The sequence below is a fragment of the Peromyscus eremicus genome, chromosome 23 (assembly GCF_949786415.1).
Source record: "Peromyscus eremicus chromosome 23, PerEre_H2_v1, whole genome shotgun sequence".
Lineage (NCBI taxonomy): Eukaryota > Metazoa > Chordata > Mammalia > Rodentia > Cricetidae > Peromyscus > Peromyscus eremicus.
The window spans coordinates 7,844,411-7,860,049 of record NC_081438.1 but is presented as its reverse complement, the minus strand read 5'-3'; the positions used below and the strand labels follow the sequence as shown (position 1 = coordinate 7,860,049).

Sequence of the window (15,639 nt, the reverse complement as noted above, 5' to 3'; positions counted from 1 at the left end):
CAATGGCAAGGATGGGCATGGACCCTCCTAAGAAGGGAGCAGAGGCAGAGGATGATGAGAAGCTGGGAGCCCTTCCTGTCTCTAGACTTCTGCAGTGGAGGATGCTGGGAGCTGAGATCTGCCATGAAGGGGGCAGGTGCCAGCCTGGGTGGGAGGAACCCTGCCAGTCAGGCTTCATAGAGGAGACCCCGGTCACGTAACAGCTGCTTAGGCTGAGGCAACATCTGTCATCAGGAAGAAACAAGCCAGAGATCACTGTGCCAGCCACAGGCAGACTCTGGGGCCCCAGCGTCATGATGGGCTCCCCTGAACAGACCCTGGTAGAGAAGTGTGGTAGCTGGGTGCTGGGTATGTAGAGGAGTGGGGCAAGCTGAGGGAAGGGTTGGAGGAGGAGAAAAAGGAGACAGAGGTCAAAGGGTAAAAGGTCAAAGGGTAAAAGGTCAAAGGGCAAGGCAGCAGGGGAGCTGCTGAGGGGAACACGTACTCTGCAGACTTCCAGAAATGTCCGGGGTGTGACAGGCGGCGGTTTCGCTTTGGCAGTTTCTCTAGCATGTCCATGAGCTTGGTGAAGGTGGGTCGTTCTTCCTGCTCAAAGGCCCAGCAGAAGAGCAGAATGTCCTAGAAGAAACCGGTGAGCCATGACTGGACCTAACTGGGGACTTTACTGAGCCCTCAACTAGGTGTTAGCACCTGAGCATTGCTCTGGGGCTAGCCATTCGTCCACCCATCTGGCCCACTTCACATCTCTCCCTCATCCACCCTTCTATCCACTTGCTCAGCATCCATCCATCCACTTAGGAGCCACTATCAATCTACCCCCTGAAAAACATAGCCATCCCACCCACCCATCCACCCATCTATCCATCCATCAACTCGTCCATCCATCCATCCATCCATCCACCCATCCATCCACCCATTCACCCACCCACCCACCCATCCATCCATCCATCATGCATCCATTCATCCATCCATCCACTCATCCATCCATCAATCCACCCACCCATCCATCCATCCATTCACTAATCACCCATTCATATACACAGCCATCCTACGCATCCATCCATCAATCTGCCTACCATCTACATATCCATCCATATAAACTCATTAATTCATCCTTCATCTAGCATCCATCATTTTTCATTCACCCATCACCCATGAACACCACTACCCATTTACCAAAATCCATCTATCCATCCATCTATGCATCTACATGAACCCACTCATCCTCATTCACCATCCATACTTCCATCCATTCATCCACACATAAATTATCCACTCTCTCACCTATCTATCCACTCACCACCATCTATCACTCACCATCCACATAATATTCCATCCAATTATGCATCTATCTATTCTCCACAAAGCATGAATCCTTGTAACCATTCTGCTATATCAATTCACTTATTTAGCTTCATCTGACATCCATCTATCCACCCATTCATCTTATCCCCCACCCTCCCTCCTTCCTCTTTTCTCATTTACTTGATTAGCCACTCTAGTAAGCTAGGGAGGCTCCCTGCTACAAGGCCTGAGATATATCAAGACCAATAGTAGCTCCAGCGAGTGTCTTGGCTTTTACTTGCATCCAACAATAGTATTAAACCACTATCTAACTCAGAGTATGCTAGACAGAAACCAAGAGACCTGACTGTAAATGACCACAGAAGGAAATCCTGAAGTCTCTAGCTACATCCCACTCGATTAGTAGGTGTCCATCCAAGTTAGAGAGGAGAAAAGCTAATTTCCACCATATCCTTGCCCAGGAAGAGGAACCTGGAGGCAGGTGGTCCTGATGAACACCTGGTGTAATTACTGCTTCCCTGGCTTACCTGTCTTCTGACCAAAAGAGAGGATTCTCCCCGTTGTATTCAAGAGGAAGAGTGGTCATTTACAGTCAGGTCTCTTGGTTTCTGTCTAGCATACTCTGAGTTAGATAGTGGTTTAATACTATTGTTGGATGCAAGTAAAAATGAGTGCTAATACTGTTTGTGATATTTTAATGAATATTTTTTAAAAAGTAACAGACCAAGTAGGTATTTACTGTTTTATCTGAAGCAGCAATCCATTGCCAGGAGGGTGACTATGTGTTACTGCGCCCCTGGTGGCAGGCACCTGTAATTGCAGGCATAGTGCTGAGAATTGGCCCTTTAAAGCTCTAAGCAGGTCACTTCAGTCACTCTGTGGGAAAGCTTCTATAACCTTCACACACAGGACCAAGAAATCCCAGGACTGTGTCTGAATCTCTCCTTGTCCCACTTACTCCGCCTTTCTTGGGACTTACCGAGATTTCTTTTCCCATTCCAATCTGGCTGAGGTTGGGTTTCATGCCTGCGCCCATCTGCCAAATTATTGCCTCTGCTGGTTGAGTCTTGAAGGGCCACTCCCTGGCGTGGAGCTCATACCAGATGGTGCTGTCAGACAGTGGACATGGTTGAGGAGGCATCGCTGGACTGTGTCATTTGTGACCCAGGAACTCCCTCTTCACCCACCATATAGACAAAGGTAGCCTCCTGGCTAGCCATTCCCTTTGCGGTCTCTACCCAAGGGGCTGCTATTTTGTCTAAAACCCTCTTGAAGTTAGCCATTAGGCTGATACAACTCTACCTGAAGAATTTAACACAAGGTGGTGGCCAACTGTGACCTTATACTCATGATTCTAGGAAACAACTATATTTGAATACTTTATTCATGAGGTTGCTCCATATGGCCTCATATACAACACTGAAAAGGTTAGAAATAGCATAACATCTCACTAGTAACCAGCTGATGTATGTATTATAGTAACTTCTTCAAATGAAATGGTGCCGTATTACCTCGAGAATATTTGCAAGATATTTTGCTGGTGTGAAAAATTCTCAATAGATCACTTTAAGTGTAAAAAGCAGAATGAAGATGGATATGGGGTCTGTGTGTGTGTGTGTGTGTGTGTGTGTGTGTGTTTTCGAGACAGGGTTTCTCTGTGTGGTTTTGGTGCCTGCCCTGGATCTCGCTCTGTAGACCAGGCTGTCCTCGAACTCACAGAGATCCACCTGCCTCTGCCTCCCACGTGCTGGGATTAAAGGCGTGTGCCACCACCGCCCAACTGGATATGGGGTCTTTAAAATCACTATGTATGCATGGATGGGGGAGGATCACGAAAGCCAACAACATGCCCATGAGGAGTAGCGGGGTGGGGAGCTTTTTACTGTCATAGCTGTCTGTACACTGTAAGGATGAGTCACGTGTGGAGCGGCAGAAGGAAAAATAACGACCATGGTGTGATGAAGACCAGCCTAAGTCTATGCTAGTGGGTTGAGGCAGTGCAAGCTACGCCCCCCCTTTCTCTGTGCCCACAAAAGGGTGTCTATGTGGACGCCAAGCATCCGCACACAGTGCTAGGATTACTCCATGGATATCTGCCACGCCACATGTCCCATAAATCACAACAGGACAACAAAGGGAGAAAGGATGCCAGTGTTGAGCTTGGCCACAGATGGGGGGATGGCTGGATGGTACATCAATGCCATTATGAGGCATCATCAGTGGTGAGGATGGTGGCAGAGGAGCTTGGGGAGGCTGGCATGTCACTGAGCTAGCTATTCTGTGGCCAATGATCTCCGTTCCCTGAGAGGCAGGTCTCTCACCTCAGGAAATATCTCAATAAAAAGGATGTTTCCTTCTCCACAAGGAGACCTCTGGGCTTCTCTCTCTCTCTCTCTCTCTCTCTCTCTCTCTCTCTCTCTCTCTCTCTCTCTCTCTCTCTCTCTCTCTGTTCCTGAGACAGAGGTTCTCTCTGTAGCCAAGGCTGGCCTTGAACCCACAGAGATCCACCTGCCTCTGCCTCTCAAGTGCTGGGATTAAAGGTGTATGCCACCACATCGGGCTCTCTGGGCTTTTCTTAAAGGAACACAAAGGCACTCTGGCATTCCCTTGACTGACCAAGGGCTGTGTTAACTCAGGTCTTCACAGGCAACTTTATTTTATTTAGAATTTTGTTTTATTTTTTAATTAAGTCTATGTGTGGGTATATGCACATGACTACGGAGGCCAGAAGAGGGTGTCGGAGATTCAGGAGTTACGGTTGTGAGCTGACTGATGTGTGCGCTGGGAACCAAACTTTAGATTTTTGCAAGGGCAACAGGTACTCATAACCAACCATACAGCCCTAGATGGCCTGGAACTCACTGATTCATCTCTCTAGTCCCTAGGTGTGCTGCCCAAATGTAAGGTGAACAAGAACAACAGCAACAGACATGTTAAAGTGGCTGGGGACAGCCCAGGATGCCTGAACCCTACACGAAGAACTATAGGCAACTAAGAATGCTGAGAGTGGGAGAAACAGTCTTCCCCAGAGAAGAGCACATCCATTGGTTATCCAATATCAAATGCTCAGCCCTGGAAACACATAGAAGTAGCATTACACAGACTGAGCAGGTTATATTTACGGATGTGAATATATACATACACATATATGCATGCAATATCAATGAATGGAAAAAGAGGCTACGAATTTGAAAAACAGTAAGGTGTGGCATATGGGAGGGCTTAGAGGGAGGAAAGGGAAGGGAAAATGATGTCATTATATTATAATCTCAATTTTTAAGTTAAAAATAAGTAAATAATATATAGAAAAAATCCTTTCTGCATTTTATTTTCTTTGTTGCTAGGGATGGAGCCCAGTGTCTCACGGGTGTTATGGTTATGCCTTCCAACACTGGCTTCAGTGTGGAAGCATGGAGCTCTCAGCTTGATTGACAGTGTCTGGAGGAACGTGGGTTTGGTCTGCTTTTGAATTGCTGGGGTAGAATCCAGAGCCTTGTACATGCTAAGCAAGCACTCTACGCTGAGCCCCACACCTAACGCTCAGTGAGTCTTCTTATTCCAATGCTTTGACTGGTTGGTGACTTGCTGGCCCTGGTGAACCGTCCCCTGCCTAGGTTAGCTGACTCCTGTAGACAGGGAGGGGCTGACCAGGAAGTGTGCCCTTCACAACAAAACAAATGACTCAGAACATCTTGACCAGTTGTTCACATTTACGGTCTATGTCCCCTCCCTAATCCCTCTATCCAGAGCCCAAGAAGTGATTCCAGTTCACTGATTTTCTGTCATTCTCTTTCTTGTATACATGTGTTCCTGTGGGCACATGTGTATGTGCGCCTGTGCTTATGCACCTATGTGCACATGCGTGTGGGTGCCAGCAGAAAACCCACGGCATCAATCCTTAGGTATGTTCACTTTGCTTGCTTGAGACAAGGTCTCTCTATGTAGCTCTGGCTGGTCTCAAACTTTCTACATAGACCAGACTGGCTTTGAACTCACAGAAGTCTGCTTACTTATAGCTCCTGAGTGCTGAAATTAAAAGTGTGTGCCACCACACCCAGCTTGATTTTTAAGACAGGGTCTCTCACTGGCCTAGAACTCATCAATTCATCCAGACTGGCCAGGGAGCTCCAGGGATCCCCTTGTCTATTCATCCCCAGTGCTGAGATCACAGGCATGCACTACCATACCCAGCTTTTTATTCCAGTTCTGGGAACTGAACTCAGGTCCTTGTGTTGGCATGCCACGCACTTAGGACTGAGCTATCTCTTCAGTTCCTGGAGAGGTTTTTATTAAGCTTAATCTGCAATAGAGAGAAGCAAGGCTTTGAGCGTAACTCATTCCCAGGTCTGTGGGCTGCTGTGTTCAAAGCCCCGGCCACAGAATTAGGGTGGCCCTGGTCAGAACCCCAGCTCTGCCACTACCAGGTGCCACACAGCCTGTCATGACCATCTGGCCCCGCTTCTCTCAACCGGTCGATCTAGGACAGCATGGCCCCCATTTAGGAAGGTGTTTGTGAAGACTGCACGCTACCACACACACGAAAAGCTCAACGCAGCGTTCAGTACACTTCCAGCAGCTTCTTTATGCTCTTAATCATCTCTGAACATGAGGTTCCCTGGCAACAGGATGCTCCTAATTGGCGGGAGTCCGAGAGCACGGGGTCCATCGCAATCCAACAGTGTCACCAATAAAAGGCTCATTAAAACTTCCTTCCTAACCCAACTTTTAAGGGGAAAAAAATTCACTTTGAGGAGAAAAGAAAATGTTATAGATGAAAAGCCTAGTGGGAAACCAATTACTTACTCTAGTACATTTTGTTAATTACATTTTTTTCTTCCGTTAAATTCACAGTAAAAATAAACCAACTTAATTACTGCAATTTGGTTCCAGATAATGATATCTAACTAGATAAAGATTTGGGAATTAACTAGTTAGACCAAGTGATGGCTTCTTAAGGGGTTCAAACGACAGGCTCTGAGGCTTGAGATCTTCTTAAAATGCACAGTTGGGGGCCAGCAGTGAGGGCACAGTGGGGGGCTTTTCTCCTGGAGGCTGACTGCCTCTCCAATGCGCCTCAGGGATGACAGGTCTAATTGCACAAATCTACAGTCTCGCAGCTTCCTCGGTCAGTGTTCCTGGCACTATCTCCCCACTCTTCAAATCCATCCCATAAATAAGGCAAGGATCAGTGTGGCTATTTATGTGACGGGGCACAGCTATTTCCTAGCTGCGTTTTTTCATCTGTTGTTGTTGTTGGTGGTGGTGTGTATCTACGGATGTGTTATAGTGCTCTTGTGCGTATGCAAATGACACCTAAATGCACATGCGTAAGTATGTACAAATGTGTGGAGATCAGAGAACATGTTGGATATCTTGCCTCCATTTCTCTCCACTTTATTTTTTTGAGGCAGAGTCTCTCACTGAATTAGTGGAATCACTAATTCACCTAAGCTGGCTAGCGATTGAGCTCTAGGGATCCACCTGTGTCTGCCTCCCCAGCATTCAGTCACCCAGTTCTTTACATAGTCACTAAGGTTACACACTAATGTCCTCATGATCCTGTAACAAGCACTTACTGACTGAACCATCTCCCTAGACCCCTGATTGTTATTATTATTATTACTGAGACCTTCGCCTATGTCTTGGTCCCTTCTCATCCTTCTATGCTTCTGAGAGCTTCTCATTTTCCCCCCATGGCTGCAGATGTTACACAAATGCTTCCTCTTCCAACTCCAGAGGTGAAGTGGATGTGGATTCCCCCACTTCTGCTAATCATCCCCAAAGTTGGTCAGACTCACTGTGCTCATATCCAACTTCTTTGCATAGCCCAACCCTGCGATCACAGCTATCTCGGGACCCCATCACTAAACCCTAGCACTTATACCCTGTAAAGGCCTCTTTATTTTGAGCCCATACCCATGGCTTCTGATGGATGGAATGACCAATACCTCCTTATGTGTCAGTCACCCAATTGTCACCAAGCCCTTCTCCATTCCATTATCTGTAGAGCAGCCAGAGTGATCTGGTTGAACTGGGGCTCCTGTGGCAATCACACCACTTGCCTGCTTTATAACCATCGATGGCTCCCTAGTGCCTTGAAGAGGAAACTACACACCACCATTAAGTCCATGAAGGCCTGATCCTGCTTTCTCCCTTAGTGTCTCACCTCAGCCTCATTCCCAACCCAACCCTTCATCCCTTAGGACCTTCCCTCCATTGCTACATGTTCCTCCACTGTAGATGATTTATCTTCCCTCTGCGCCAACTGTCTCCCTGAATCTGCTCTCCGATTCCAGCTTAGGAGTCATTTCCTGCTGGAGGCCCTCCCTCACCTCCCAGGTTGGTACAGGGATTCTCTTTCATCCCCAGAGTCCTGCCTTCATGCCCAGGGCAGCATCCCACTGATTCCTGGAACTCTACAAGGCAGAGTAGAAGGAGTCGTGAGGTCAAAGGCAGGATCGCAGCTCAGAAGCATAGCCCTTGCCTCGCATGTGCAAGGCCCTGGGTCCCAGCCCCAGCAGCTTGACAAGCAGAAGTCAAAAAGGTTCTGAAACTCCTTCTTTTCTGAAAATGGCAGAGATAATATTTCCTGTCCATCTACACTTAGTGGCTTGTCTACGAGGAGCACATGTTAGAAGGAGACAGCACATTCCGAGTTACGGTAGCTGCTCTCCTATTCAGCATACTTGTGAACACGTCTGAACTCAAAGAAAGTTGTAAGGTGACAGATGTGTGAACTGCCCTGGTTTCCACCATTATGCAAAGTACACACTTGTCAAAGTATCCTGTTGCATGTAAATACAACATTCAAAAAGAAAACTTAAAAAAAATATATGGTGGGAGCGATGCGGTGTAATGCCTCAGACTTAGCTCATATTTGCCACAGGCTATTTGCTGCCGTGTTGGGAGCTCTCTGGAGCGGCTTCCGCACAGCAGGGTGGACTGCTCTGCACGGTGGAGTGAGCATGAGCAGCCATCTTGGAAGTGACTCATAGTTACTCCATACACAATGAACATTGTAACAATGTAACAGTGAATTGGTATACAGTGAACAAATGGATGAATGAAAGAACAAACGAATGAGTAGGGTAACTAGCCATGGCCCCATAATCAGAAACTAGGCATTCAAGTGTGCTACAGGTCGGGTAGTGGCGCATTCCTTTAATCCCAGCACTCGGGAGGCAGAGCCAGGCGGATCTCTGTGAGTTTGAGGCCAGACTGGTCTACAGAGTGAGATCGAGATCCAGGAAAAGCGCCAAAACTACAGAGAGAAACCTTGTCTCGAAAAACCAAAAAAAAAAAAAAAAAAAAAAGTGCTACAGTTCTATTACATCCCTTTCAGGTCCCCCAAGCTCACTCAGAAGTCCTACCACCTTGCCCTTACCAACCTGTGCCCTGACTCTTCCAAAGATGTCACTAGGCAGTGGCTCTACCCATGCTGTGGAGGTCAAAGACCAGGGTGTGGCCCACTTACCCGAGAGCAAAGACGTCCGAGTGCTTGGAGAAGGGGAGCTTGTCCTCTTCTGTGTCGGGGGACAGCTGACGGATGATCTCTGGGGCCAGGTGGCACAGCCAGCCATTCTGGATGCGTAGCTTGTCTTCTCGTCTGCGGAGACAAAGCCCGGGAGAGCCTTGTTTTTTTAGCACCGATCCCAGGTCCTGGGAAGACCTCTACCGGCTTCCTACCCTCCTCCGTGGGCATTCCCTGACCGTCTGTATGAGGCTGAGACCTGGGGTGAGGCTCAGGGGGAAGGATGATGGAGGGAAGCCCAAGCCACCCTCAGGTCCACAGCCTCTGGACCCTCTTGCTCATCTTCGCTGAACATGGTCTGTTCCTGTTGTTCCTATAAGTTGTGTTCTGCTCTCTAAGGTTGCCTCTAGGGAAACTATACTGGGTGGCTTTGTGTGTCAACTTGACACAAGCTATAGTCATCAAAGGAAGGAGCCCCTGCTGAGGAAATGCCTCCTTGAGTTCCAGCTCTAAGGCATTTTCTCATTTAGTGATCAATGGGGGAGGGCCCAGCCCATGGTGGGTGGGGCCATCCCTGGGCTGCTGCTGGTCCTGGGTTCTGTAAGAAGGTGGGTTGAGCAAGCCAGGGACAGCAAGCCAGTAAGCAGCTCCCCTCCATGGCCTCTGCATCAGCTCCTGCTTCCGGGATCCTGCCCTGTTTGAGTTCCTGTCCTGACATCCTTCAGTGATGAACAGCAATGCTGAAGTGTAAGCCAAATAAACCCTTTCCTCCCCAACTTGCTCTTTGGTCATGGTGTTTCATCACAGCAATAGAAACCCTAACAAAGATAGGAACTATGCAAAAATCTCACAGATTAATACCTCAAGTCTTCCAAACAGTACATTCTAGTAGATTCCTGGCACCAGATCCGCAATTGTAAACAAGACTAACAAGGAAGAGCCCTTGCAATTGGTAGGAAAGAAGAGCCAGTGAGGATGAATTAAATGGAAAAAAGGCCACATCATGGGAAACACTACACAGAGTCACAACAGAGGCCTGTGTCCCAGCCGAGGACACATCCGACATAAGCTTTATGTGGCAGAGGATCTGGCCATGTGAACACAAGGATTATCTTAGCCAGAAGGGAAAGCTACGTCAAAAACCCAGGGAAGTGACCAGAGGATTCCAGAAACCAAGAAACAGCGGTGCACAGGAAGGCAATATGCATCCCATGTTTGAACCTGGATACTGGTAGTTGGGCACTGTTCTTCCCCCCATGATAAACAGCAGTGCACTGGACATCTGTGGGAAAATGCTGTCACTATCTGCCATTGTCCCCGAGATAAATGTCTAGAGGAAGGAAGCAAAGTCGCTCCAATACCTTGAACATCTCCAGCAGATCGGAGCCTTCCATTGGGGAAAAATGACTAAGTGGCCCTTGCATGAAGTTTCCAATGACCAAAGACTACTACAGAAGGGGGTGTTGGCCAAGGGACATGATTAAGAGACAGGCGCATCAAGACTGGGCACCGGAAGGCCCACAGTCTCCATGGCAGTCTCTGTGGGGACCTGGGCTGGCTGCATTCTATGGCTCTTCCGGGTAGGCTTCCAAGCTATATGAGGTGTGACATGCTGGTCCCTCCAGGGCACTCAGTCAGAGCCCCCATCATGATGTCCCCCCCATGTCTGAACATCTTCAGGGACAGTGTTGTTCTATCTAGTCTCTCAGACGTAGTGGCCACCAATTTCTGTGGCTTTCTCGCTCTTCAAAGGTGGGCACTATGACCAAAGGGATGAGATTAAATATATATAGAGAGACTGTTTGTGTGCTCTTGACACATGCCTAGAGGTCAGAGGTCAAACTGCAGAAACTGGTTCCCTTCTACTCTGTGGGTCTTGGGGATGAACTCAGGTCTTCAGGTCTGGTGGCGAGTGTATTTCCCTGCTGAGCCACCGTACCAGTCCCAAGGACTGAGCTTGAGATTTAATTCTACTTTAAATTTTTTTTTTTTTTTTTTTAGTTTTCCGAGACAGGGTCTCTGTGTAGCTTTGTGCCTTTCCTGGAACTCACTTGGTAGCCCAGGCTAGCCTCGAACTCACAGAGATCTGCCTGGCTCTGACTCCCGAGTGCTGGGATTAAAGGCGTGCGCCACCACCGCCCGGTCCACTTTAAATTTTTAATTGTATCTAGCCTCTCTCTGTCTCTGTCTCTGTCTCTGTCTCTGTCATACACACACACACACACACACACACACACACACACACACACACACACACAGAACTCACATGGCGGGTTAGTCAGAGGATAACTTGCAGGAATCATCCTCTCGTTCTAGCATGAGAATCCCAGGGATCAAACTCCGGTCATCAGGCTGGGCAGCAAGTGCCTTTACCCACTGAGCCAACCCACAGACCCTGATTCCACTTTAATTAAAGTTAAATCTGTGCAGATACATCTGTCTGGCTAGTGGCCCAGATCTAGATAATGATTTACTAAAACCAATTTAAAAAAAAAAAGAAACTTAAATATATTTTAATAAGTGACTTTTAGCACAGCCATAAATAGAAACTAGTATTTTTCCAATACACATTAAAATGAAGACAGAAAGTGCTTGTCCATTCCCTCCTTAAAAATCTGCTCACAGCCTACTCTTCTCAGAAACCCCGGGCCTAAAGGAAAGAACTCTTAATGAGGCAGCAGGAGTTTCGGGGTTCAGGGTTCCAGAGCTGCTGATGCATTTCCTAGTTGGGGGAAGGAGGCTAGGAACATTCTAGACTTGCAGTTCTCCAGGCCCTTTTTTTTCTCAGAGGGCACACAGCATCCATCTGGATAACACAGATATTGAGAGATCCCTAGACAGGGGCTGAAGGGAGGAAACTGGGCTGGGAAAATCACAGCAGCTTCAGCCTGTGTGTATGGGGGCTCTCGGTGGGGTGCCTCTCCACCCAACATCAGGGCCATCTGTCCACTGCCTACATTCCTACACCAGGAGCCAGACACAGTCAGGTGGCCACCATGAGATCAGTTCTAACTCCGGGCTTCTCGTCTCAGGGCCCTATTACTCTGGATGTTTCTGTCAGGTGGGGCTATTCTGTGCTTTCTACCAAGTTTCCTGGCAACCCTGGCCTCTAGGCAGTAGTTGCTAGTAGCACCCCTTCCCCAACACACACACCCACCCCTAACTGTAGCTAGGAGGAATATCTCCAGACCTATCAGCAGGAAAAATAGCCTCCACTGAAAGTCCTTCATTTAATACATACTAGAGAAGAGGATGGTCCAGATTCCAGCGTCAAGAATGTCTCCTCTGCTGTGAGCAAGGAACATGATAGGACATGTCCCCTGCTAGTACAGAGGGCCCAAACGCTTTAGCAAACCCTGGGGTTGGCAGAGTTGAGTGACATCTTTCTTCTGAAATCAAGAACACCCACTGGCATTTAAGGATGTAAGGACTCATGTGTTGCTTGTTAGCTGCGAGGCCTCAGGCACACTCTGGCCTCTATTTTCCCATCTGCCAAATGGGCACATTTCTTCGTGCCTCCGATAGTGTGGCAACATGAGAGTGTCTAGTTTAGGGCTATGTCAGCTGCCAGGGCCATGTGACTACTGGGTAGAAATTAGTCTATACTACATCCCACTCACATACATTATATCTGTTTATCTGGAGGACTGAGTCCAAAGTACGAAAGTCTACCGCAGAATAGGGGACTTAGAATAGGTTGGCCGACCTTGCCCAGGCACTGCCAGTCCTTACAGGGGCTGGTGGGCTGGTGACCACTGGGACAGGAGAGGGGGTGGCGGACACTCAAGTGCCATCAGCCTGGGGCTGCCATGCGTAGGCACATGCCTGGGAGAGGGTTAGAAGGCGGGCTTGGTGCATACACCCCAGGGTGTCCCGTTCCCATGGCAATGGGCCCACCAATGACACGTCCAAATCATCCTCATTATGGTTATTATTATGATTAATAACAGGCTGTGCGAGGCTGGCACGGTAGGGCTGGCATCTTAAACAACACTTCTTCCTGAGGGTGGCAGAGCAGCTGTTTGTGGGGATCTCTATGGCCGTCCCTTCGCGTCCAGTCCGGGTGGGTCTCTTCCAGTGCAGTGGGGGATTCTGGGAAACCGCAGCCCTGGGGAACCCGGCCCCAGTCAGCCCATCGCATCCTGGGACTGTTAGTTTGAAGTACTGTTACTTCTCTATATGAAGTCCCATTACCACCGCTCCACCTGTTACCACCGCTCCACCCGTCCTACAGGCTGAGGGTGTCTGGCGCATGCTCAATGAACATAAGTCTCTATCCTCTATCTTGCAGCGTTATAGACTGGGATTGTCCCCCGGAGTCTCATGCTGAAGCCTGGACTCTCAGTGTCACTGTCACTAAAGGCAGGGTGTGTGGGCTCAAGAGCTAATGTATGTGACATAAAAGCAGAAGAAAGGACTACTGGGGAAAGAGAAAGGGCCAGGAAGAAGGGAGACACCCAAAAGAGGGCCGCAGGAGGCTGAAAGTGAGCAGAGTACACGAGGCAAAGGTGTGTAAATGTCACAGTGAAACCCATCATTAGGTGTAGGTCAGTAATTTTGTCTGTCTTATGTATTGATTTTTAAACTTTTGAAATTACACTTACTAATTTATTTGTGGGGGGGGGGAGGAGTTGGAGAGTGTGTGTGAAGGTTGGAGGATACCTTGTGGGAGTTGGTTCTCTCCTTCGACCATGTGGATCCCAGGGACTAAACTCAGGCCATGAGGCTTGGCCATTACCTGATCTTACTAGCACACACACACACACACACACACACACACACACACACACACACACACAACTGTATGCCAGTTACATACACACACACACACACACACACACACACACACACACACACACACACACATATATATATATATATATATATATATATATATATATATATATATATATATATGATGGGGTTTTTGGAGAGATATTTAAAATTAAACAAGGCCTAAATCCATGGCCTTAGGCAACAGGACTGTCATACTTAGAAACTTGAGGTTTGAATAAGAATGGCTTAGTCACTACAGAGTGGAACTATTTAAAGGATTAGAAGGATTAGGACTTGTGGTGTTATTAGAGAAAGTGTGTCATGGGTGAGGGGGTGGTAGACTTTGAGGTTTCAAAAGCCCACACCAGACTCAATGTCTTGCTCGCTGCCTGCAGATCAGGATGTAGCTCTGGGCTACTTCTCCAATGTCATGTGTACCACCAGGCTCTCTGCCCTGATGACAATGGTCTAAGCCTTTGAAACTGTAAGGGAGTCCCCAATTGAATGCTTTCTTTTATAAGAGTTGCCTTGATCACGGGTCTTTTCACAGCGGTAGCACAGTGACTAAGACAGAAGTTGGAACCAGGGACTGTGGTATGGCTGTGACAGGCCCGACCTTGCTGTTTGTTGGAGGAATATGGAGGACTTTGGGGCTAGAAAAGCAGGTGGGCACTCGAAGCAGAACTAATGAGCCATGCTAGTAGGAGCATGGAAGACGGCGCCGAGGGTGATTTGAACTGCGGGGGCCCAGCTCAAGAAGTTTCTGAGGGGAAGGACATTATTAGTACATGGCCTAGAGATTGTTATTGGGATATTTTGGCAAAGAATGTGGCTGCTTTTAAAGTCCTTGTCCCAAAACATCTGCCTGAGGCTAAATTGAAGAGTTTTAGATGCATGGGCTTGAGAGATCTAGTAGATCTACAATGAAAAGCAGCAAGCTGGACCAAGAGAAATGGACAGTGTGAGGAGAAAAAGGTACACCAGGAAGTGTACTGGAGCCAAATCCTCTGCTCAAGGAGATAAAGGTTTAAAGAAAGGCCTGATTCGAAATGAAATAAAGGGAGTGGTGACCTCAGGGCAAGGCCCCACTTTGCATTCCTCAGAAATTGGCACCAATTTCCATCTTGGTGAGGGTTACTATTGCTGTGATGAAACACCATGACCACAAACAACCTGGGTAGGAAAGGGTTCACTTGCCTTACACTTCCACATCCCAGTTCATCATCAAAGGAAGTCAGGGCAGGAACCTGGAGGCGGGAGCTGATGCCGAGGCCATGGAGGGTGCTGCTTACTGGCTTGCTCCTCATGGCTTGCTCAGCCTGCTTTCTTATAGAACCCAGACCACCAGCCCAGGGGTGGCCCCCACCCGCAATGTGCTGGGTCCCCGCCCCCATCAATCACTAGTTAAGAAAATGCCCTACAGGTTTGCTTACAGCCCAGTCTTATGGAGGCATCTTTTCAGTTGAGGCTCCTTCCTCTCTGATGACTCTAGCTTGTGTCAAGTTGACAAAAACTAAGCCAGCAGAGTCATGAGAATTTTGTCTCTTTCTCTTTCTCCATTCTTTCCTTCTCTTCCCTAAGCCCTTTTTCCCCCACCCCCCCCCACTTCCCACCCCATCTATCTGAGAGATCATACAAGGACAGAGTGAAGAGAGAGCCATCAATAAGCCTGCAATAAAACTCTCTGCAGAAACAGTCAGCCAGGCCTTGACCTTAATGCCCCAGAACTGGGAGAAAATATTACCTGTGTACCGCATCAGCACCCCCCACCTGCTACCTTGTTATAGTAACCCTGGTTGGTGAATGCCCTACAAAGCTCTCAGTGGCCATGTGATGCCTGGCTGAATAGAGACACAGACCTGGGAACTTAGGCCTCCCTCCTGAGAATGGATTTGTTGCTGCTGCCTGTAATTCCGACTCCCTTGCCTCAGTTCCCATCGTCCGCTCCCAGGGTGCTAAGCAGGACCCCAACTATTCCGTGTTTGATGGTGTCTCCTATCTCCAACTTCTTGGTCCTGTTGCACATTATTCCTGAGACTCCACGCTCCTGACACTAGATGGACGTGTGCTGACAGCCAGGATGGGCC

General features: G+C 48.2%; 1 protein-coding gene across 1 annotated transcript in view; it reads right to left on the bottom strand.

Annotated features, from left to right (window-relative positions):
* Positions 1-291: 291 nt before the first annotated feature.
* Positions 292-15,639, bottom strand: part of Ksr2 (kinase suppressor of ras 2) — a 359,063-nt gene continuing 343,715 nt past the window's right edge. The window contains exons 17-20 of the mRNA XM_059249748.1: positions 8,780-8,911; positions 2,285-2,414; positions 485-618; positions 292-370 (exon numbers count right to left, since the gene is read on the bottom strand). Of these exons, the coding sequence (XP_059105731.1) occupies positions 292-370; positions 485-618; positions 2,285-2,414; positions 8,780-8,911 (475 nt within the window). The remainder of the gene's footprint in view (positions 371-484; positions 619-2,284; positions 2,415-8,779; positions 8,912-15,639) is intronic.